The sequence below is a fragment of the Brienomyrus brachyistius genome, chromosome 6 (assembly GCF_023856365.1).
Source record: "Brienomyrus brachyistius isolate T26 chromosome 6, BBRACH_0.4, whole genome shotgun sequence".
In the NCBI taxonomy this organism is placed as follows: domain Eukaryota; kingdom Metazoa; phylum Chordata; class Actinopteri; order Osteoglossiformes; family Mormyridae; genus Brienomyrus; species Brienomyrus brachyistius.
The window spans coordinates 30,116,840-30,141,108 of NC_064538.1; the positions used below are offsets into that span (position 1 = coordinate 30,116,840).

The window sequence follows — 24,269 nt, forward strand, 5'->3', positions numbered from 1 at the left end:
GTAACCTTGTGCATGGTAACTGAGGTTAATGTGCATAAAGGCAAAGCCGCCGCAAACTCCATATAGCAGACCGTCCGTCATGGCTCTGCGAATCTGCAGGTCGTTTTTGGCAAAATCTCGGTGTTTTTCTGGAAGTGCTCGTCTGACTGTGGCGTTTCAAACTGCGTCACCCTTTCTCGAAACGGGTTCGTATGCTGCTGTATTAAACAGCATAATGCGTCTGAAAATCTGAATACGACGATTTTCAATAAAATGGTTCGACTCTAATAATGATCCAGCTGAACAATGTAGCCGGACGATATAGAAATTCACGACGAAACAAAGCTATATACCGATATACAAGCGATACAGCTGGTATAACATAAGCTACTAACTACTAAAATTAATTTGCTTCAGTATCATACAATCTCATTACAGTTAGCATTCTGGTAATCTGGCCTTATAATTTATTTTCTGGGACATATGCAGACTGCTAACCGCCTAATATTTGCCAACTTCCCGAACTGAGAAAAATAAATGTCTTACATTAACGCCATTCAGTTAGCCAGCTATCTTCTAAAACAATGCATAAATAACAGTTTTCTGCTAGGATGGCTTCCGCAGATACCTGTCATCAGCACCACCGTCTGCAATGCCTCGTTTCAGGTGATGTCCGCTGTCCCAAGGCCAGTGGACAGACCGCTGCGTGCTTCGCTCCTGCCTCCTTTATTGCTCCAAAGGCGCCTTTGAGGGGGCTAGCAAAAGGGAAAACGACAGAAACACATGACGGCCCTTGTCATTATGCGGCCCCTGTTCACCCTAACAGCGGTAATCTCGGCCTATTCAAAGCGAGAACGATAAGCTCCGCTGCTGCTGCCTCTGCTTTCCCCTTTATTTTTTCAGTTGTCTTTTTCCCATTTTCGCTAAAAGTTTTTTTTCTCGTTATCTTGATTTAGAATTGATATTGTAATAGTAAAATATAGTTTAGCAAATCAAAATACGCTGTGCAGTTTTTTTTGTATATATTGTAGTAATGAAAATCTACAAGTACTTAACGTGATTTTGCATGGAAAATTTGTATTGTTGACGTTTCTTTCAGATGAGCACGTGTCTGTATTAGTCAGAGATCCCGATCAACCTGAAAACTCCAAAATATTGAAAGTGGCCATCATTGGTGCTCCAAACGCAGGGAAGTCATCTTTGTCCAATCAGATCATCGGCAGAAAGGTACTGGTCACTCTATGCTGTATATGCTACATATCAGATTATGCTACAATTAAAGTGATGGGGAAATTGACCAAAATTAATAATGAATTTTATAGGTATTTGCAGTATCAAAGAAAGTACACACAACTAGGTCTCGCGCACAAGGCCTCCTTATCGAAGATGCTGCCCAGATTGTAAGTGCTTCGTTTAATATCATGTGCTATATGTGTTGTACCTGAACAGTGTATCAAACGAGCATGGCAGTTTGTTAAATGGAGCGTTGCCCTGTAATTTTCCTAATTCATAAGAAGCTTCTCGAGGTGCTGTCTAATTTCTGCCTTTTTTTCATCCTTGTCTCTAGGTCATTTTGGACACTCCTGGGCTCACCACTCCGTCAAAAGCGAAAAGGTCATTTGAGCAATAAGGTTGCGTTCAGTTCAGAGCACCGCATGACTTGATGTTTAAGCCATAAGACAGGGCATGCTAAAAAAAAAAGAGCCTGTTTCCTATACTCCGCAGGCACCGCCTGGAGAAATCACTCCTCGTGGACCCCAGCAGCTCTGTTCATGAGGCTGACCTGGGTATGTTTCCCACTGCCTCCCAGCAGAAGAACACAATAGCCTTGATTTAAGCAGAATCACACCAGGGAGGTTTACCATGCTTTCTAATTTTTTGACAGTCCTGGTTGTCGTGGACGTGTCGGACAAATGGGCTCGTAGTAAACTGGGCTTTGAGGTGTTGAAATGTCTTGCCTGCAACCCAGACATCCCTGCTGTCCTCGTCCTCAATAAGGTACCAGAAAATCAGAGTTGCCCATTTTCCCATAAGGCCGCTGTGTCTTTTTGTTCCTACATCCATCCTTGACGGCTTGTCATGCTCGCGGTTACCCCCCGTGTTGTGCTGTGCTGTGCCTATGAAAACAGGAGTCTAAGGTTTGGAGAAGCTGGCAGCAACATTGCCATTGTTTTCCAGGTGGATCTGGTGAAGGAGAAGACGACGTTGTTGGACATCACGGCCGGACTGACGGAGGGAATCGTCAATGGTAAGAAACTCCAAGTCAGACCCACAGTCAGAGCACCGTCAGAGCTGAGGAGCGGGACCCCGGAGGTGGAGCCGGCTAGAGAACAGGTGGATGGAGTTCCCGCCAGCGGCCTGTCCAGAACCTCCAAGGGGCAGCTTGGTGTTGAGGAGCTGAGGAGACTCCGTACCCGGCAGGGCTGGCCGCATTTCCAGGACGTGTTCATGCTTTCCGCCATTGTCTCGGAGGAAGTGGAAGCACTGAAGGTATCACTACAAACCACATACCTCTCTGCCCTTTGTCTGCAGCCCCCATAGCCTCTGTGTATCCCTTGTCTCCCTTGGTAGTTTCATTTCAGCTCCATACAGGTTTGGGTGCCTTTTCTGCTGATCCTCACGGAATGTAGGGCCATTGTGGCAGCGGGGCACTAATGGTCAGGTGGATTTCCCTCTGTGTCCTGTAGAGGTACTTGGTGATGGGGGCCAAGCCCGGTTCGTGGCAGTTCCACAGCGGAGTGCTCACTGACCAGAGCCCAGAGGAGATGTGCACCAATGCCATCAGGGAGAAGCTTCTGGAATACCTGCCCCAGGAAGTGCCTTACAACATATCCCAGGTGAGATGAGATTTGCCCAACACGGGGAAATTTATTGTGCTGTATTTATTTGGTCAGGTGGTCTGTAGGAAGAATGCAAGTACCTTAACATTACAGTAACATTTTTATTTAATTAGTAGATGCTTTAATCCAAATTGAAGTACATTTTGAGAAAACCAGGTCAGTCAGACCCTATAGCAATTGGGGGTTAAGGGCTTTACTCAAGGGCCCAACACTGAAACCACTCTGCACTCTGATTTAAACCAGCGACCTTCCAGTCAGGGGCACTAATCCCCAATTTTTCCAGGGACTAGCGGACCCTGCTTTCATAAAAAAAAAAAAATGCATGTCACTTTTATCCAAAGTGTCAATTTGATTTGCTAATTAAAAAAGTAAATGTGTAAATCTCCAGCAACTATGAATAAGACAAGTGGATACAGAAAATGGATGTGATAACAGGATGGATGTGTAAATCTAGCACATCTGTTAAATTTGCAGACAATCGAGATGTGGCACGAGACAGAGGCCGGTGAACTGGACATCATCGTCAAACTCTGTGTCAGGAAAGAGAACTACATGGTGAGGGAGCTACCGCCGTTTGGGCACCCATTTGCAGTTAGGAGGCCGAGATGGCAGCAAGGCCCCTGATGGGGACACCGGGGATCCTTTTTTGTAATTTATTATTTATTGTTACTGTTTATTGCACTCTAAAAAACCCTCTCAAAACACCATACTAAAGTAAAGTTGCAGATTAATTGTCTGTCTGTCTGTCTGTCTGTCTGTCTGACTGACTGACTGACTGACTGACTGACAACAGTGATGCCTGAAAGCTAACGACACACAAGCCCCGAGAGTCACTCTCAGCTCTGTCCTTCAGTCACCAGTCCCCCTCCAAATTCAGGATGGACTATAACAATAAAACTGTACAGTCAAGTTCGCTTTGTGTCACCAACACCCACTTCATCCGTTTCACCGGCTGGGCTGAGGATGTACTTAGGGTCTGCATTTTATGACCAGAAGCACAATGGTTTTGTTTTAAACATTTGAAAAACTTTTTAAACATTTATGACTGAAAGTAAATACTGATGGGAATAGGGCTGGTTGACGAGGCTCAATTTCTGCTTAAAATTCCCTTAGGATTTTCCCTTAAACAGATCAAGAACATGAAAGATGACAAATTCAATAGACTGCAAAATGCAGTCTAATATTATTAAATAAATCAAACAAGAATAAACATTTTTGTCGCAGACGGTAACAGTAGGATGAGCCAGCAATATAATTTGTTGCTGGGTTTTATTTCTCTGACTGACTTGATGCTTGTTCCAGGTTTGTCATTGCTAGTAGAGTTAATGAAAAATAAAACACTCCCATTTTTAACCAGTACAGGATGCGGTTAATCATATATTTCTTCCAAGCCAAAAATATATAAACAATACTCAAAATGATTTGGACTACATAAAATCATCGTGTATATATAATTATTAGTGTTAGTTAATGGTGTCGTGATATTTGATAGTATCTTTGGTAAAATAAGAAAAAAACTGACTAGTGGGATCTCGGCTTGGGTGTAAACTGATCTTTATCTCAGAAACCAGCCTCACTCATGCGATGGCTGTCTCTGTGACCATGGAATCTAGCTTTTCTTTAAACTTTTAAACTTTTCCTTTTTAATAATAAACCCAAGTGTTATTTGCAGATTTTCTCATTCATGGGGAGCTTCCACCTCCAAGTCTCGCAAATGTGAGGGGGTGACTCTATTTCCATTTTTATGTGGAACATGTTTTTGGCAGAGTTTATAGCGCACAGCACCAGTCTGTCGTGTGTCGTGGTCTAAAGTACTGCTGCACCACTGACGTCCTTTTACTATGTTTATCCACAATCTCCTTTTTAAAAAGAGGTTATGGATTTCTTCACTGACACCAGAGTTAACTCTGAGGGAGTGTTAATCTTTTCCATGATATTAAATAAACAGTAGCATGTGCTGTGGTTTGCTAACTCGACCAACCTTGCTCTGTGTTTCTTAGGCATAGTCTGACTGCCTTTGATTGGTTAGAATTACATTTGTTTCTGTGATGTGATAGGCCGATTTGTGCTATCAATCAATGTAACTTGTCAAAAGCTTATCATAGTTTCTCATTTTCTTTTTTAATATTTTATATCACTCACCCTACCTGGGGGGGGTCTCACAAATGCCCTCAAGAAGTCATCCCCTGGGAGTTACCAGGAGAAGGAGGAGAAGTAATGTTTTGTGTTTCCCTTGACAGAAAATGCTGATTGGCCAAGGAGGTCACATGATCGCCAGGATCGCTCACGAGGCCGCTGACGATCTGATGGATGTGTTCCAGCGTGTCGTCAAGCTGAAGCTCTCTGTGAAAATGGAAAAAGTGAAGAAATGAAGGGATGTGGGGAGAGCAACGGCAGATTGGCAGGCGCTGTGGGCGCCGTGGTGAATGTCTCGTCCTGCACTTGGAACCTGGGTGGGGCTGCCAGCTCTGCTCCCCCCCAGGGTGTCATTCCAGACCTGGGGGGGCAGTAACCCAGCCTCCTGTCTCTTTACAGATAATGGAACTTTATGTGGGAGCATTGTGACATGTTCAGTATTAAAATAATTGACTCATTGATTAATTTTTTCATCCTTGGAGTTCAGACGACCAGCAAAGATGCATCTAAACTGACTGTCTCTGGGGGAGGGGCAGCAGATCAAGCTGCGTCTCTCTGGGGTGTGAGTCTGGAGCCGCTTGAAGGGGGGGGCAGAGAGGGCGGGGCAGCACCAGGAGCCGTGGGGGTGCTGGGGGTGGAAAAGGTGGCTTTTATCTGTCTATGCAGTCTGGAATCAGCCCATTAGCAGTAGGGTCTTGCTAACATGGACCCCAGAAGATAAACGAATGGGGGCTGAAACTGTCCCCCCCCCCGCGTATCTATTCATTGCAGAATAATTAGCCAAGTACTATTGACGGCGGAAAAGTTGACCAGACTTATAAATGTGAATTTTCTTTTATTCCAAGTAAATTTATATAGAGAGGAAATTTTACATTAGACTGTCACGAACAAAAATAAGAGCAAAACACTTGATTATCACTGTGCACACTTATTAGCCAATCAGAATTATTCTCTCTTTTATAACAGAAGTTATAAAAAAGTTTTGTGCCGTCTACATAAGGAATAACAAACTACTGGTTGTTCTATGCAGCCCCCTTTACCAAGTTTAATGTCCTGCAAAGCCACCTTTCTTCTCAGTGGCCATCATGAGCCTTTCGTCCATTGAACCAGTCAAGTTTTTCATTTGATTATATCCTATATTAGCTGAAGCAGCGAGGACCCCCTCCCAGACATTACTCTGAGAAGTTTACTGCTTGCCACTTTGGTAAATCTCACACTTCATTAAGGCCCTGGAGTTCTCTATGGGGGTTAAGTCAGGTGAAGAAGGAGGCAGGTCATAATTCAATCAATTTTCAGGCCCTTCCTGGCCAATCTATGGAATACTTTGATGTGTGGCAAGGGACATCGTCCTGTATGAATATTATGACTTTTCAGTGTTTGAAGAAGCTATCTTCTAGAAATTGGCAGTAGATCTTAATTTTTGCACCATCAGCAAATCGCAAAGGTCTGACATGTTCATCACTGATAATTGCAGCCCATCATCACTTCTCCACCACCTTGTTGGTGCTTGAAGAAGGTGTCCATCCATGGTCCCATCCATCTGCTGCATCGAGTCACTCTCATCTTTTCTTTATAAAATTGTCTTGAGACATATCTGTGCCCATTCTTAATGCTTTAGTTTGTGTGCCTTATTGGTCATGTTTTAACTTTTGTGACATTAGCAATGTCACTTAGCCAGTTGAGTATAAAGAATTGGTTGAAACAAAATCCCAGACTGGATTTTTACTTTCTGGACCTGAACTATCCACCTCTGTTGGCTGCTGATTTCTAACAGCTACCGCCCTTCCCACTGAAGGCAGACCAGTGCAGCCTGCTGTCAAAGATGGGGGTGGGAGGCTTTTATATTTAAATTTTTAAAAACTAAATTAATGTCATTGCTTAGATTTTGCTGAGACTGGTGAATTATCAAAAAAGGAGTGTTGAGAAATTTCGCATGAATGATTTCACAGCTGTACTTATCAAGGACTGGGTGGTTAGGTCTGAAACTGCATGTCTGTTTCCTGAAACAACAGGAAAATGACATGCGAGTAATTGCATTGCACTGGAGGCTAATAGTCATGAGCTTTTATTGTTTGTTTATTCGCAAGTTTAGCTGTATGAAAGTGGAGGCAGACAGATGCCTCATTTGGTGTTGATCAGCTTCCCTCTTTCTTTTTAGTGAAGTTTCTGATGCATTTTCCCTTCATCCCACCCTCCTCTCAAACAGAATTCAAGACTCCCACTGCCATTTCAGACCATTTCAGCTCATTTCAGTTTCAGCTCTTCATGCTTAATCTAGGTACATTCTTGTGCAAATTAATTAAAACAAGTTGCTGGTCTACATGCGGACGGACTGACTAAAGTTAAGACAGACTTCACAGTCACATTGCCTTGGGATCATATTTCAGACCTGGTGGATTGATCAAAATTGTATGGCAATTACCCAGGATGAGGCGCCGCTCCATCACAGGGCACACACGATTTTGGCTTTTGAGGAATTTGGCTCCAACTAACTTTAGCATGTTTTTGGACTGTGGGGAGAAACTAGAGAACCTCGAGGAAACCCCACAAGGAGATGGGGATGCACCTGAACCCCAGGACATTCACCTGAAACACATGGATGGCTGAAGCACAGTCATCCCACCCAGCTGTAACCTCACCCGAGCAGGGCTGCCATTCTGTGGGCACAGTGTCTTCTCCTTTCTCCATCCCCTCAGTCATACCACCCAGCTGTAACCACACCCGAGCAGGGCTGCCATTCTGTGGGCACAGTGTCTTCTCCTTTCTCCATCCCCTCAGTCATACCACCCAGCTGTAACCACACCCGAGCAGGGCTGCCAGTCAGTGGGCACAGTGCCTTCTCTGTCCATCCACTAAGTCATACCACCCAGCTGTAACCCCACATCACCTTGGATCCCCAGAATATAATATTGTCTGTTAAGACCTTCCTAGGTGTAAACTTTGAAAATGGTACTTGAATGTGATATGAAAGGCATCTTTTATCTCAAGGCTTTATTTTCTGCAAGTCTCTTTGACAAGGCATGCCCAAAACACAGGGAACACAGAGAAGAGGTGGTCTCCCCCAACCCACCCAGCCCCCCTCCCCCATAAGCTGGTCAGTAACTTTGAAGCGAACAGTTGAACATGGAATCTTTTATTTCCAAACGTTTCCAAAACCATATGCTCATTCATCATTTAATGTTCCTTTTTTTAATGTTGCGTGTTGTGTTGTACAATATAAATAAAATAATATAAAATACATATATATATAATACATAAAAATATATTTTAAATGCTATATTTTAGAAAGCTCAAAACTCATATTTATATTATGAGTTAAATTATACAGCTTAATCACCATTCTAAACACTTTACTAAATGCCAAAAAATTACAAAATTGTCTCCTTCTTTTTCCTGAGTTTTATGTTTTTATTTGTTTACTGTAAACTAAAGGTTACACAACCGAATCTTGATTGTCCGTAATTTTCAGAAGTCTTTTTCTCCACACTTTCCAGTTTTGCAAGTCACTGCTTGCCTGGGGGGGCTTTTATCAGCTGCAGACGGCAGTGAAGAGAAGCGGTAGAACCCTTACCATTACTAAAACTCAGTAATGGTAACGGTTTAATCGCCACCCTCAGACGGAATCCCTGGGGGGGTCTTTGCGTGTCGACCTGAGTCTGGCGGCTGACTGACACCCTGGATAGTACATCATCTATACTGTAGTGTCTCTATAACGAACTTACAGTATATGATGATATCCTGTCCAGGGCTCAAGATATTACAAAGAGAGCATTTCTCCGTCTGATCCACACTGTGAACAAAATATTAGAAATATTAGAAAATTAGAAAATCATCGTAGCATTGTATAGCATCACATCCATATGTTTGAACGTTTGCTATGCATATAGTGGTAGCTTGAATGCAAGAACCAGACTAAACACATTTTCTGGTAAAAATGAGGCGCTTGTACAATTTTTAGGGAACAGAAGGATTTTTAAAGGTCAAGGATGTGGAATTGTAAAAATGCAAAAGGTTACGCCAAGGCAATTTCATACATAATGTTTGTTTAAATATTTACAATTCATGACAATATACCATCCTTTCCAAGCAGATGAATTTATACTCATCACAATTCACAAATGTATGTATCTAGATTTTAACAGTAATATAAATGAATTAATTACATCCATGTTTGCAGAGATCCTGACTAAATGACAGAGATATTCATACTAGCCTGTGACTGTTTCAGAAGCAAAATTCATTGCTTCAAGTGCTCACCTTTCTGGCTGCACTCCGCAGGGAGAAAGTGTTAATTACAGGTTTAATGACGCCTCCTTATTGTCCCACGTCTTCATGCCACTTGCGGTCCCCTGAGAGACTGCAGGTCTCTCCCAACGCTGCTTTTAATGGCCATGCCTCATTTGCATACTGTGATGACCTCACAGCTGTTTTTCCTAACACTCTTGAAACATTTTTTCTTAGCCAATAAAACTACCTTCCAGTATCAAACAGTAAACAGCTACACAGCATCATTATCATGATGATTAACACAAACTTGAAAGACTGCCAAATTCTGAATGGTTTCAGTTTATAACTGCTGACCCATCATCAAATTTTACATAAATACTTAAATAAACTTAAGAAAAATACACCAAATTATATTGTTACTGTATACATACAATTCACTAGCAGCCAATTACATCTCAAACCTTAGTAATTGCAGGCTGCAGAAGACTGTGAATAGTTACAGGAGAATGACTGTTAGTAGATTTCTTTGGATAAAATCTAAGTGAATTTTGAATGATCTTGCTCTTATATTTGAATTTAAAATGTTGAACAATACACACTGAAATGCATGCTGGTAGACTAAAAAAACTTTGCACTCACTTGTATCATGTCCATATATTAAATTGCTCTATTTATGAATGTCAATATTTCAAGACTTTTAGTACAGATCAGATTTTACAGGCATCAACAGCAGCATTTGTTTTGTTTAAAAATCAACCTGCATTTAAAAACAGCTCACAGAAATTTTATCTGTAGCTGACTCTGTCACACGATTTTTCGCAATGGTTTTTGTTGTGACCAGGAAATTGCATGGGCCGGTTCCGTAAGCGTATGCGGATTGTCTGTAAATGGCCATAAAACAGCCCGAAAAGGATCAAGTTGTTTGTTTGTTTGTGCAGCCACAAATGAAATTCCCAAACTGTGCAGCTTAAGCAGATGATGCAAACGTGGCTTCTCCAGTTGCCGTGGAGACAGGCTCTCTGGACAGGGTGGGGACGGCACCAGGCCCACGGGTGCTGGGGTTGGGTCTGCTGATAATGAGGAGGTGCTGCTATCTGGGGGCGCCGCGCGGCAGGGGCACGCCACGCTGCTTCATTATCAGCATCACAGCCAAATGGAAAGTTCTGGGAAACGTAGGTCACATACGGGGAAGTAGGACTCTGAAAACGCAGACTGCGTGAATTTAAAATAGAACAAAAAAAAAAACTACGCATAAAACAAAGATCTACAATTTAGTGAAGATTCACAATAAAACTAACCTGCAGGTTTAGAATTGTATTATGTTTAAAATTACAGTAATAAAACAACAGTCCTAGGATTATTGCTTCCCACAAACTCCCCGGAACATTCTCACTTGACTTGAAATAAAGGATATTGACTTTGAAATAGATTGACTTGACGGAGCAGCAGAGGCTATAACCTTATGTTTTAATAGGCCAGAGACTGACCTGTTTAACAAAATTTAAACACAAGTCACATTACGCCAGCAGACACATTTACGAGCAGCTAATAAGCAATGTATTGCATTGTAATATTTTTTCGAAAGTGTTCTTTGTCACATATGCAGTTATACAGCTGCAGTTATACAGTGTGCAGCGAAATGCGTTACTACTAAGTGAATTTTGGGGGGAAAGGGAAAGCCCCAAATAATCATATTGTAAGTGGGCACCGTAACAGGCCTACCCTTTGTTGTCTGTATTTAAACGCTAGGAGTATTAGGAATAAAATTCATGATTTAGAGGCTTTTATCTCATCGGACTCTTATGATATTATAGGAATAACTGAAACGTGGTTGAGAGAAAAGGATGGACAAGAATATAATATGGATGGTTACACGTTGTTCCGTAAAAATCGTATAGGTAAAAAGGGAGGTGGTGTTGCAGTATATGTAAAGGAAAACTTGCAGGCAAGGGAACTTACTGATATAAATAAAACTACGGAAGCAATATGGGTAAAATTAGATGCTAAAAACTCAAACAGCCTAATTGTCGGTGTTTGTTACAGAACACCTAATGTAGCTGCTGAGGAAAGCAGATTCTTATACAGTGATATTAGGATTATGAGCAATAAAAATGATGTGGTAGTTATGGGAGATTTTAATCTACCAGGGATGCAGTGGGACATTGTCACTGGCTCTTCTGAAAATGAACTGGAGATGGTGGAATTAGTACAGGATTGTTTTTTTACTCAGTTTGTTAACACCCCTACCAGGGGAGATGCCATTCTTGATCTTGTTCTCTCTAATAACCAGGACAGGATTGGTAAATTAGACGTTTTAGAACCACTTGACAGTAGCGATCATAACATGGTCAAATTTGAGGTTAAGTTTAGTGTTCAAAGTCCAAATCAAAAATATATAATGTTAGGAAGGCTGACTTTAAGTGTATGAGACTAAAACTAGAAACTGTGAACTGGATGGAGTTAAATAACAAAACTGTTGAAGAGGCCTGGGAATTTTTTAAAAGCACATTATTGCAAGTGCAAGAGGACTTCATTCCTGCTTCCAGCAAGAATAAATCTAGGAAATTGCAACCTAGGTGGTTTACTAGGGAAATAATGTATAAAGTAAGGAGGAAAAGGGCTTTGTTCCAGCAATGGAAAATAACTGATGATGACAGAATGGAGCAGGAATATCTAAGTCTACAGGCTGAGTTAAAAAATGATATTAGACGAGCTAAAAGGAAGCTCGAAAGGAAGATTGCATTGGAAGCTAAGGATGACGTTAAAAGTTTCTTCCAGTATTTTAACTCTAAAAGAGCTCTAAAACCTGAAATTACTAATCTGCAGGATAGTAAGGGTCTTATAATAGTAAACGACATTGATATAGTAAATGAGTTCAATGATAGTTTTGCAAGGGTATTCACTGTTGAGGACATTAGTAATTTACCAGTTCTTATTACTGATCCAGCATCGTCTATAACTAATATATATATAACTGAAGCTGATGTTTTGCAAAGCCTAGCTAAGCTCAAAATAAATAAATCACAGGGCCCTGATGGCATCTTACCTATAGTGTTAAAAAAGATGAGGGATATTATTTGCCGACCGTTAACTTTACTGTTTCAAAAATCCTTATCTGAAGGTGTGGTACCTTCTGATTGGAAGCATGCCAACATAACGCCCATTTTCAAAAAAGGGGATAGAAGTAATTTGTCAAACTATAGGCCAATCAGTCTAACTTGTATAACTGGTAAAGTTATGGAGGCTATAATCAAAGAGAAAATGGTAGATTACCTGGACTCCAATAACATTTTGCGGGATAGCCAGCATGGATTTAGGAGAGGTAGATCCTGTTTAACGAATCTGTTGGAGTTTTTTGAGGAAGCTACTCAGGAAGTTGATGATAAGAAGGCCTATGATGTCATCTACTTAGATTTCCAAAAGGCTTTTGATGTTGTCCCCCACAAGAGGCTCCTACTTAAACTCAAAGCGACAGGTATTTCAGGTACTGTAGCGACCTGGATTGATAACTGGTTAACAGATAGGAAACAGCGAGTAGTTATAAGAGGCACAATATCACAGTGGGCCTTCATCCATAGTGGGGTACCGCAGGGTTCGATTTTAGGACCACTAATGTTTCTAATTAATAAATGATATAGATACCAATATATACAGTAAACTGGTGAAATTTGCAGATGACACCAAGGTGGGTGGTGTAGCAGATACTGAATTAGCGGCTCAGCAGCTACAGCGGGATCTTGATTTAATTAGTGACTGGGCCGATACCTGCCAGATGAAATTTAACGTCGATAAATGTAAGGTACTCTATGTAGGGAGCAGAAATATAAAGTACAGGTATTTTATGGGTCCCACTGAAATAAAGGTAGCTGATCATGAAAAATACCTTGGTGTGTATGTTGATGCTTCCATGTCCCATTCTCGCCAGTGTGGGGAAGCAATAAAAAAGGCCAATAGGATGTTGGGGTATATCTCCAGGTGTGTGGAGTATAAGTCAAGGGAGGTAATGCTAAGATTATACAATTCCTTGGTGAGACCTCACCTAGAATATTGTGTGCAGGTTTCGTCACCATATCTTAAAAAGGACATTGTGGCCTTAGAAAAGGTGCAGCGTAGGGCCACAAAAATGACTCCTGGTCTTAGAGGAATGTCATACGAGGAACGGTTACTTGAGCTAAATCTGTTCAGTCTCAAGCAAAGGAGACTGAGGGGGACATGATCCAGGTATATAAGATTCTAACAGGTTTGGATGCTGTTCAACCAAATAGTTACTTCAGCATTAGTTCAAATACACGAACTCGTGGCCATAGGTGGAAATTAGCGGGAGAACATTTCAAACTGGATTTAAGGAAGCACTTCTTTACACAGCGAGTAGTCAGAGTATGGAATAGTCTTCCTGATAACGTAGTGCAAGCTGAATCCTTGGGTTCCTTTAAATCAGAGCTAGATAAGATTTTAACAACTCTGAGCTATTAGTTAAGTTCTCCCCAAGCGAGCTTGATGGGCCGAATGGCCTCCTCTCGTTTGTATAGTTCTTATGTTCTTATGTACTGAACTCCAGGCTGTGAAGAGGGAAAATACGTATCAGGGACATAAGAATGAAAGGGACATACAAATAAAGAGACCTGACATTAGACAATAAACAATAAACATTAATTATCATTAATATCTGCTGTGGGCAATTGGCAGTAAAGTGGCAGGTAGTGCAATGATCTACACCGTGTTCATTCAGGACCAGAGTTCCCTGCAGAATGAAGCTCTTCCTCTGCTGACCTATAGGGGGCAGTAGCACTTCCCCACCCTCGGCACAGAGAAGAGGCCAATGCTGGCGTGGCTGGGATCCTTAATTATCTTCTTGGCCCTGGTTCTGCATAGTTTTATGTAAATGTTCGGAAGCTGTTGAGTGATGTCCGATTGTGTGTTCGGCTGACCGCACAAACCTCTTCTGAGCCCTGTGGTCCTGCTACAGTATGTGCTGTTTCTTAGTACTGAGGGGGGCAGCCTGAAGTCCCTGAGATGCATAAGGTGGTAGAGGAGTCAGTGAGCCTTCCTGACTGAGGAGTCAGTGTGCAGGGACCAGGTCAGGTCCTCGACTATGTGAACACCGGACTCTCTGAAGCTGCCCACTCTCACACTAAAGCAGCATAGTCCCTGTTGTGATGGTAGTCCCTCTGCTGTTTCTTCCAGAAGGCCACAACAAGCTCTTTTATCTTGTTCTCATTGAGGAGGCGGCTGTTTTCCTGGCACCAAAGTGACAGCTTCTTCACCTCCTCCAGGTCGGCCTACTCGTTGTCAGTATAAAGGGAGTACAGCAAAGGGCACAGGACACAGCCATGGGTGGGGAGTCTGAGTGTGAGACTTGAGGGAGAGATTGAATGCTGTCCATGTTATTTATCATTATTATTTTATTTCTTGGTATCCACAACAAACATATAAACTGCTACAGATGGATAAATATAAAAAAATGTAATGCAGAAAATATCCACATTAATTCTTTTTAATGAAACTGCCGTAAATTACGGCAGAGAGACATAACAGGCTTGTTCCTGCACTTTTAGTAAAGCAAGACCTTATCCTGAAATGGCCCATTTACATGTTAATGTACAGAAATTCTCCTGGTGAAATTCTCCATTTCGTACTGGAATCTGAAGCATGACCACAAACTGCAGCGCAGCTGGTAGATCTCCCTAGTTAAAAGCAGCCGTTCAAGACCTCTCCTACACCCAAGGCGCCATCCCAACAGACAAAGTGCACTTTCTATTCCTCAGAGTATTTAGCAACATACTTTTTAATTCCCATTGTAGCTCAGGCAGATGAAGTGTAAAGTCTTTGATGTATAAAAGAATACACTGAAATGCTAACTGTGCACTATTTATAGCAATTTCTGATTAGAATTTAATGTTTTATATCTATTGTTATGTCTCTTTATAGTCCTGTCCCTTTATAGTCCTGTCCCATAGTCTTGAACTAGAAAAAAATGCATTTCACTGCATATTCTACTGAAAACAACTGTGTGTGCTGATTGATAGCGGACCTCCCCGATGCTAAGCAGGTAGCCACTTTACTACATGCGATTATTCTTTCTGTTAATCCTAGAGAATCATGTGGGAATAGCAATTAAACATGATATGTAGCTGCAAATTTCAGCGAGTAGAAAATGCATCATTATGTATATTAGATTAGATAGATTAGAAAGATCTTTATTGTCACTATTACAAAAACAGTGAAAAACAGTTTAGCAGCTCTCTGTTTAATAACGTAAGTTGCTAAACATAAGTAATAAATAAGAAATAAGAACAACACAAAAAAAGAGAGACAGCCATCCTATTACAGTATGAGTATCTGAGTACAATGTACAATGTCAGTCAGTCCAAGGTAGTGTGTGCTTAATGACCTGTTCTAAGCATAGTTGCCTGTATAGCATGTATGTATATAGCAGGGGCGTCAGAAGCATTTTGAATGTGGGGGGGACACACTGGCATAAAACTAATATTTTATGTTAAATGCGGGGGGGTCCAACTGAATAATTATGAAATGTGAGGGGGACATGTCCCCCTCAGATTTAATGGCGGCGACACCCATGGTATATAGTATGTATAGCAATATGCTAGGTGCGGTTTAGGAAATGAATTCACTTGTTTATTTCCACTTCCTCCTTCCCAGAGGAGATCCCAGATCGGGAAGCACCATCACCCCATGCCAGAAAGAGCTACGATCGACTGGAACAGGCCAGCAGGACTGATAAAATGAGGCAGTAGTCTTCCATTGAGGGAGAGACGTGAACTCTGCCAGGAAAGCAGTCTGAGACCCCGGATTCCTGTAGTAATGGCAGGACAGCTGCTCAGGTGATGATTAAGGCCTACAGGAGAGGTTTTTAAGTGCAGCAGTGTCTCTGATGTGACCCGAGTCAATCCCAGACTGTGAGAAACAGGAACGGAGCATCAAAGGAAGGCCAGCCGCCCCGACCAGCTTCCCACACCAGCATCACCTCACCCCCCCCCCCACCCCCCCACCCCCCCCCCCCCACCCCCCCACACACCCCCACATCACCAGAGAAGGTTTACGGGATTAAGCATATCCCTGCATCCATCAGATGCCAAGTGGAAATTAATAATCCGCAGCAGGAAAGCGCCACTCCTTGTTTTTATCCCAGGAAAGGGCATAAAGTAACTACCCCTTTCCCATAAGAGCTCAGCTAAAGGACTCTACATAGTGTCCAATGGACACAGAGGTATTTCACATTCTCTAATTTAATTAACATTGTCATGGATGGTTATGTCATTTTACAAAGTATGGATTATGAGTAACAGACCTTAAGCACCACTTCATCTCTTTACATTATTCCTTCGTAAAGGCAATATTGTGTCCTGTAATGGATTGCAAAAAAAATATGTTTTCAGCATAATCGTTTTATATAATTATATATTGTGGTGGAATTGCTTATGTAATAGATGCTAAAACGGTGTGGGCATTAAAAACACCATTTGTGTGCCGCGGGGCAGAGTGGAGCGACGCCTCCTCGGGATGGAGCCGGGGCCCGCAACCAGAGGCCCGCAGGTCCGGGCTTCGCTGCATAAGCGCGAACTGCGGGACAATTTCCGGCAAAATTACGATGATTGCCAGACGATGATTACCAGATCCGGCAGGTAAGCTGCGGGGATGAAGGAAAATGACCCGATCTGGTTAAAGAAAAGCTATTAGTATGGATTGTAGCACTCTATTTAAAAGTAGATGGACAATTGTATAATTTATAGCAATTATATAACGCATATGGATTTAAAAAAACGATGCCTGTAGCATTAAATTAAAATTGCAGGTGCTGTGTGAGTAATATCCGCTAGTATACAGCTTCTGTTCTGGACTCTTATATACAGTATAGTTAATACAGAAAATTCCCTTGGAAATTGTTAATAACGCTTTTAAAATGATCCCACTTATATACCCAGGTGTGCATTTGCTGTCTGCCTTCGTTAAATATGTTTATTGGCACTTTATGTCTGTGTTTCCCAGGGGGATGTTTCAGTGCTGCAAAGTCAGCGTCACGGGTCTGAACCACAAGGTCAAGAACGTGCTGCTGTGGACAGGGTGTCTTTCGATGACAGCAAATACAAAGTAAAATACATATAAATAACTGCATAAATTAAGCGCCCCTAAGCGCCTTGGCTTCGCATCCGTCACAGTGACAATCCCGTGGCAGGATCATTTCAGTTTAGCTGCCACTGATTAATGCATGTTGTGACAAACCACTAAAAATATCGCATGAACGTGATGGATAGATATCCAGAAACAACATAATCAAATGCGCTTTTCCTCTATTTAATAGGGTAAATCCTTGAAGAGTCTTAATGTGAATACGTTTTTTTCTAATTAACATTCCGATTTTCTTCAGTCAATTTAAATTATATATTCGTCAACATCACGTTGTGTACTGAAATTAAAATTTAAGTAACTTAGAAAAATGAGCAGGGCACATGTACTGATTGAAATTCAAAGTTCTACACGGCTTAAGGTACAAGTAGGAGAGGCAGTAGTAACACGTGATGTTTGAGTTTTCGGCTTTAGACTGGAGCGTTTATGTCTGATCCCTGTCTCTCTGGCCTCTCCTTGCTCTTGTTGTCCCGCAGTGGAACAAGGACAGATGGGAGGTGATTGGCATAGCAGAGCCACACCCTCCCCCCAAACATTTCTGCATCCACCTCTATTTTCCTGCTGCTGTATCCGATATTCTTCCACAAGCTCAAGATGACCAATAACACCCTCAACAGCAGTGGCCCGGTGAGCAAAATAAGACCCCCATCAACACCACCCGAAACTGACACAAACTTGCTGTTGGTTTGGCAAAGGCAAAGCGGCATGTGGGCTTCCTGAAGACCAGCTCAAATGCCATCTTGGAGGACATGTAAATCTAAATGTCAAGGTCACAGAAGGCTGAGCGCGTTCCGAGGGCCAGCGTCTGTCACGCCGGCTTCCTGCTCGCCCAGGCTGGGCTGTCTGGGTTGTCATAGCTCCGCAGAGGGTGGCGAGCAGAGCAGCCAAGAGGGATCTGTGCTTTACTGCACTTCACTGTGCTTTACTGCACTTCACTGTACTACATGCACGGTGACGCTCCTGTCCCTTGCGACCCCTGCAGCCACAACAAAACAAATCGCCACACCCCCACACTGTTTACTCCCCCCAACCCTGCAGGCTCTCTCCACTTGGCGTGATGAGGTCAGCAGCCACACCTGCACTCGCGTGTGCCCTGGCCACACCTCCACACCTCTAATTAACCCCCCCCCCCCCCCCACCCCAACCCTACAGGCTCTCTCCACTCCTTTATCATCATGATAAAGAACCTGATGAATTACAGACAGGTGGTGGCCATGCGGCCAGCAGTGCCGCCTGTTTGGGCCCCTACTCACAGCCTATGTCTGTCCACCAGGTGGTCCTGAGTTACCCAGACACTCAGCGTGGGGGAACGCACGGGTGACGTTCCCGGAAGTCGCCTTCATGGCCGCCGCGACCCGGCACCCTTCACCCACCTCAGAAACTGTCACCTTCCTCCTCATTCAGTGTCCTATATGTTCTTGTCCACTTATGCTCATACACTCTGCGCCTACCCCTCCTAACAAGCGAACCATGAGGGCACATGAATACATACAGATAGGGTCGCGTGGTTTGCCTGAACGTTACAATGGCTCAGATACCTGGTCTGAGCAATTTAAAACGTGGCGTTTCAAGAATCTCAGAAACAAGCACTCTCCTGGCATTTGCAAATGCTCCAGCACAAAAATCTATACAGTTTGTAGTTAAGATTTCACAAGTAGCAAACTTTGCATTTTGTTGTGTTATACTTCCATCTAGTGGCCAAATATTTAAATGGATTTTTAAAAATGTGTTGCGCTATTAAACTATTGCCTCCAGTGTACTTAATTTTGAATGGTTTAATGTATTTTTGTCTTTCACAGATGAAAAAAAGACTCAAGATACACTATAATCCTTTTGCCAAGAGCTTTCGAGATCAAGAGCTAGACAACAAAAGGTGAAATTATGGCAAATATGTGAAATGATACATAGAGGTGCTGATTTAAAGCATAATGGGAACAAAGTAACGAAATAGCAGCTTTCTATTGAAGTACACTGTTGTTCTTTTTTCCTGTTTAAGTGATCAACATCAAAACGTCTTTTCTGTGCCTGCAGGTACAGAGCAAAAGGAAATCAGCCTGCAAGCGGCCCATGAAAGGTGACTGCTGGGTGACATCGAATGGCCCCTCTCATACTCCCCCTCCATACACACTGTGTTAGCGTCTCTGCACAGCTGCCTGTCTCATTTGTAGTAGGAATGGACATTTCAGGCAGAATTACTCGCCGAATTTTGTCAGTCATTATTTAAATAATGTTTAAATAACCCCACCTGTACAACACAGAAATACATGCATGGATGTAAAAAATTCTTCCCAACTGTGATAATAGTCCTTGCTGCAAAATGATAATATAAAACATGAAAAGTAGCTTGAATAGATTTAACTGAAACAGAAATTGAAACTAAAATGAAGTGATGGCCTAAGTGGGGTAGCATGCAATAACATTTAATACCTTGGACAGTTGTGGCGAATGGTGTGTGGAAAGAAAATTGGACATCGATAGGCCTGGGAGGGGAGGCATATTGGGTCTGTAATGTCATAGGCCTTAGGCACAAAGAGATTGTTTTGAATACTGTGTGTCCTCGTCACACGGTATCCTGCACGTGGTTAGTTCCGCAATCCCTGAAGACCTTAGAGAGACTGGCAGCAGAGAAGGGGGGGGGAGCCACCTGCAGGAAGGGATTCGAAGCTGCCCCAACTGGTGCACAGAGAGATGTAGTAGTAATCGCAGTAAGCCATAAGTAATATGTTATGCAGTAGTACAAGTGTATAAGTAGTTATCACATTAATCATATGTTAACCATGTATTTACAGTAAATCAATATCTATATCCATATCTCAAGCAGGGGGCAGCATGGTGGTGCAGTGGTTAGCACTGTTGCCTCATACCTCTGGGACCAGGGTTCGAGTCTCCGCCTGGGTTACATGTGTGTGGAGTTTGCATGTTCTTCCCATGTCGTCGTGGGGTTTCCTCCGGGTACTCCAGTTTCTCCCCACAGCCCAAAAACATGCTGAGGCTAATTGAGGTTGCTAAGTTGTCCGTAGGTGTGAGTGAATGGTGTGTGAGTGTGCCCTGCGATGGGCTGGCCCCCCATCCTGGGTGGTTCCCTGCCTCATGCCCATTGCTTCCGGGATAGGCTCAGGACCCCTCGCAACCCAGTAGGATAAGCGGTTTGGAAAATGGATGGATGGATATCTCAAGCAGGAATCTAGCAGTCGAGACATGTTTTGGGAAATTGAGCAAAATGGGTAGATGTACCCTGCCACACCAGCCCGCTGAATCCCGGTGTTGGACATGGTGAACGTGGGCACTAGAGTGGCTGTGTCCAGTACTGCCATCAAATGCAGGCAAGAGGGCACCCTGGTCTCACCATTCATGAACCTGGGACTTGCTGATACCACTGGCAACTTCTCAAGCAACTATCCATCCATCCATTTTCCAAACCTCTTATCCTATTGGGTCGCGGGGGGTCCGGAGCCTATCCCGGAAGCAATGGGCACGAGGCAGGGAATAACCCAGGATGGGGGGCCAGCCCATCGCAGGGCACACTGACACACCATGCACTCACACATGCACTCCTATGGACAATTTAGCGACTCCAATTAGCCTCAGCATGTTTTTGGACTGGGGGGGGAAACCAGAGTACGCGGAGGAAACCCCACGACGACACGGGGAGAACATGCAAACTCCACACACATGTGACCCAGGCGGAGACTCGAACCCGGGTCCCAGAGGTGTGAGGCAACAGTGCTAACCACTGCACCACCATGCCGCCCCCCTCTCAAGAAACCAAATCGACACAAATTTCTCAACCGGGAAGACATTTTAGTTTAGTAAATTACCATCAATTATTTTTGACATTTCACATTCATATTGTACTGCAGTTATTGTTACAGATCACAGAGCTAACAGTCCACACGCTGCTATACACTTCAGCTGAACCCACTGAGCGTCCTGCTCTTTCTGTGATGCCTGTTCTTCCAGCAACCCAAACATGGCCGCACCCCTCTCCAGATGGGACAGTCCTTTTCCAAGATTATGGGGTGTGAAAGCTTCCCGCAGCTCCATTAGGACATCTTTAACCAGAGCAGTAGGATCACTGAGTCACACCTGTCCTCCAGCAACAAACCCCCACCACTCCAGGACTTCGATGCAACTGCACAGCAGGTAGCCGTGCATCAAACCGCCGAGTAGCAGGCAGCCACGCAGCAAGCAGCTGCGGGACTACACTCTGGCTCCAGCTGTCTGAAAGCACACTAAGGAATCTGGGGAAAACCTCAACCCAGGGTCTCAGCATGCGCAGTCTACGGGGTGGACCATAGGGCAGATCCCCAAGCGCAGTCTACGGGATGGACCATGGTGCAGATCCCCAAGCGCAGTCTACGGGGGACCATGGTGCAGATCCCCAAGCGCAGTCTACGGGGGACCATGGTGCAGATCCTCAATTGCAATCTACGGGGTGGACCATGATGCAGGTCCCCATCTGTAGTCTGCAGGGTGGACCATGCTCACAGCTGTTCAACTGCTACTCGATTGCACACAGTGAGACATAATTAAAACAAAGTTTAGTGAGTGTGTCCATCTGAGGGATACCTTGTTAATGTCCCCAATAATAGAGCCAATAAGTCTGTACTTCGGCAATTGGACTTCGATCTTTAAAAAGCTAGTCACTTGTGTTTTTATATATACAGTAGAACCCCGTAGTTCGTCGGTAATTCGTTCCAGATGGAGTGACTATATGCGAATCTGATGAACACCGAATCTTTTTTTCCCCATAAGAAATAACAGAAAACAGATTGACCCGTTTCGATCCCTTCCCCAACCTTGCCTTTTTATACAAAAACATTAAACTGATATTACAATTAAATAAGTTCAGAGTTAAATAACATAATTTAAGTAAGAAACAGAACATTAAAAGTTAAGAAAATTAACCCAGAAACACTGTCAGGACAATCAGAATCACCACCTAACTCTTTTTCGTTTCTCCTCTAACGACAATTTATCTATTTCATCTATACAATTGAAGGCCTCTGTTTTCTCAAACTCGTAACCACTTTAGCAACACGAGCACTTTTAATTGCCTCTTTATGCCTTATAAATGTACTTATAGTGGTTCTGGGCATCTCATACTGAGCGGCTAAATCAATCACACTTCATACTGCTGCTTTCAAACTTCAATAATCTGCTTTTCAAGTTCAATTGTGGTTCGCACTGATTTCCTTTTCGCCGTCTCTGCACTGGGTTTCTTTGGACCCATGTTTATTAGCAAAAAAGCTTATAAAAGCCACAAAAAACTATAAAATGCGATCACAACACTCACGCAACGTGTGAGACGCCAACTGTTTACAAAGGAAATTACGCAAGAGGGTCTAGCTGCAGACGCCCGTAGAGTGGAGTTCCACCGGAAATAGGTGACCTGTGGAGGTGTGTATTGAAATGATGTGAGAGGAATGTAGAGCTCTCGAAGGAACAAACAGGCACGCTTAGGTTCACTCAAAAACACTTTAATAAGTGATAAAAAATAATCTCGCATTAACATCAATACCAAGATACACCATATCGAAAGCAATGCAAAATAACCTTGTACTACAAGGGATATTGAATAGAATATATCATACGAACAAATATATATAGAAAAGAAACAGTAAAATATAGAAAATGCGAATTATCACGAGCGGTGATAAATAATCCCCATAATCAATGAAACGCATAAGCAGCTGCAAAACTATTTACACTCAGACGTGCCCTCATCACCCACCTTCACACACGGACTGGGGAGTCCTTTTCAGTCCTGGCAGGAGATCAACACGTGAGTCCCGAGAAATGCCGGGCGATGCGCGCTCTGTCCCACGGCTGAGCTCCGGTCAGTGCCCGGATCCCCCCTTCCTTCATACTAAATTTAGCGCTGTGTGCGGGCAGGGGATGAGCCAGGCACACCCCTTCCCTCGGGCAATGTGTTCTGCAATTCCCACTTTTGTCCGAGTAATGCTGCTTGCGAAATATAATAGAAATAATAAGATAATTGGTCCTTGCGCAATGCCTCCCCGTCCTCCTGAAGGCAAGATAAACGTCCCGCATACCGATCCACCCCTTGCCCTGAGGACGAGATAAACATTCCGTACACCGATCTGACCCTCTCTCCTGAAACAAGATAAGCATTCCGTTTTTTTATGAGACACAAGTTATTTGTGAAAATAATAGGTTGTACAGGTGATTGATATAAATAATATGTTTGTGCAGTTCAATAATATTCTGGGTGAATCATGGGCGATGTATCTGAATTTCAGGATGATTAGTCCATACACGATCAGAATTAATCGACAAAATCACAATTTCCCATAATATTACAGTAAAAGGATTGATTCCATGCCACGTGGGTGACGTAATCATCCGCGAATTAATCCTAATACAAGGTGACGTATTTCCGGTGGAGGTCCATTCTACAGGCGTCTGCAGCTGGACGAACTCCGATTCAAAATTTTCTTGTCAGTCGTTGACGAAGATGACGAAGATCGAATATGACGAGTTCAGAAGCCTATGACCTCCGGGGTTATACATATATACATATATATACGTACACACACACACACACACACACACACACAATTACACTATTACTAACACAGAGTGCCTCGATGGAGAACAGCAGAACAGCACAGTGGGTACAGCCCTGGGCTCACACCCTGTAAACCCCCCCCCCCCCACACACGCACACACACACACACACACACACACACACACACACACACACATATATATATATTTACTTGATCAAATATACTTAAGGCCCTCCCCCACCCAAAACCACCACCCCAGCAGCATGCTCACGGGACATGGGACAGCCCTCAGGACACAGCCGACAGTGACGCAGAGATAACCAGAAGAATGGGCACACCGGACATGTGACAGCCCTCATGAAACAGCATCACAAGTAGTAGTGTCCGGTGCAGATATATGGATTTCATT

The 24,269-nt window shown here is 43.2% G+C and overlaps 2 protein-coding genes and 2 long non-coding RNA genes across 4 annotated transcripts in view; 2 read left to right on the forward strand and 2 right to left on the reverse strand.

The window, feature by feature from the left end:
• LOC125744498 (protein FAM222B-like) overlaps positions 1-744 on the reverse strand; it is a 27,317-nt gene extending 26,573 nt beyond the window's left edge. Inside the window, exon 1 of the mRNA XM_049016372.1 lies at positions 608-744. The gene's annotated coding sequence lies outside the window, so the exon portion shown is untranslated. The remainder of the gene's footprint in view (positions 1-607) is intronic.
• The window catches only part of eral1 (Era-like 12S mitochondrial rRNA chaperone 1), a gene marked incomplete at its 5' end in the record, with an annotated part of 7,445 nt that extends 2,029 nt beyond the window's left edge, over positions 1-5,416 (forward strand). Inside the window, 10 exons of the mRNA XM_049017190.1 lie at positions 646-807; positions 1,079-1,206; positions 1,302-1,379; positions 1,547-1,593; positions 1,705-1,766; positions 1,865-1,977; positions 2,158-2,469; positions 2,667-2,816; positions 3,294-3,374; positions 5,060-5,416. Of these exons, the coding sequence (XP_048873147.1) occupies positions 646-807; positions 1,079-1,206; positions 1,302-1,379; positions 1,547-1,593; positions 1,705-1,766; positions 1,865-1,977; positions 2,158-2,469; positions 2,667-2,816; positions 3,294-3,374; positions 5,060-5,191 (1,265 nt within the window). The remainder of the gene's footprint in view (positions 1-645; positions 808-1,078; positions 1,207-1,301; positions 1,380-1,546; positions 1,594-1,704; positions 1,767-1,864; positions 1,978-2,157; positions 2,470-2,666; positions 2,817-3,293; positions 3,375-5,059) is intronic.
• Positions 5,417-8,072: 2,656 nt separating this feature from the next.
• Positions 8,073-9,340, reverse strand: LOC125744499 (uncharacterized). Its single transcript, XR_007398400.1, has 2 exons — positions 9,213-9,340; positions 8,073-8,745 (listed from the first exon to the last, which is right to left on the reverse strand). It is a non-coding gene; the product is annotated as an uncharacterized LOC125744499 (long non-coding RNA).
• Positions 9,341-16,680: 7,340 nt separating this feature from the next.
• On the forward strand, positions 16,681-21,407 carry LOC125744938 (uncharacterized). Its single transcript, XR_007398527.1, has 6 exons — positions 16,681-16,825; positions 17,190-17,291; positions 17,804-17,954; positions 19,127-19,200; positions 19,359-19,401; positions 21,288-21,407. It is a non-coding gene; the product is annotated as an uncharacterized LOC125744938 (long non-coding RNA).
• The last annotated feature ends 2,862 nt before the right edge of the window (positions 21,408-24,269 follow it).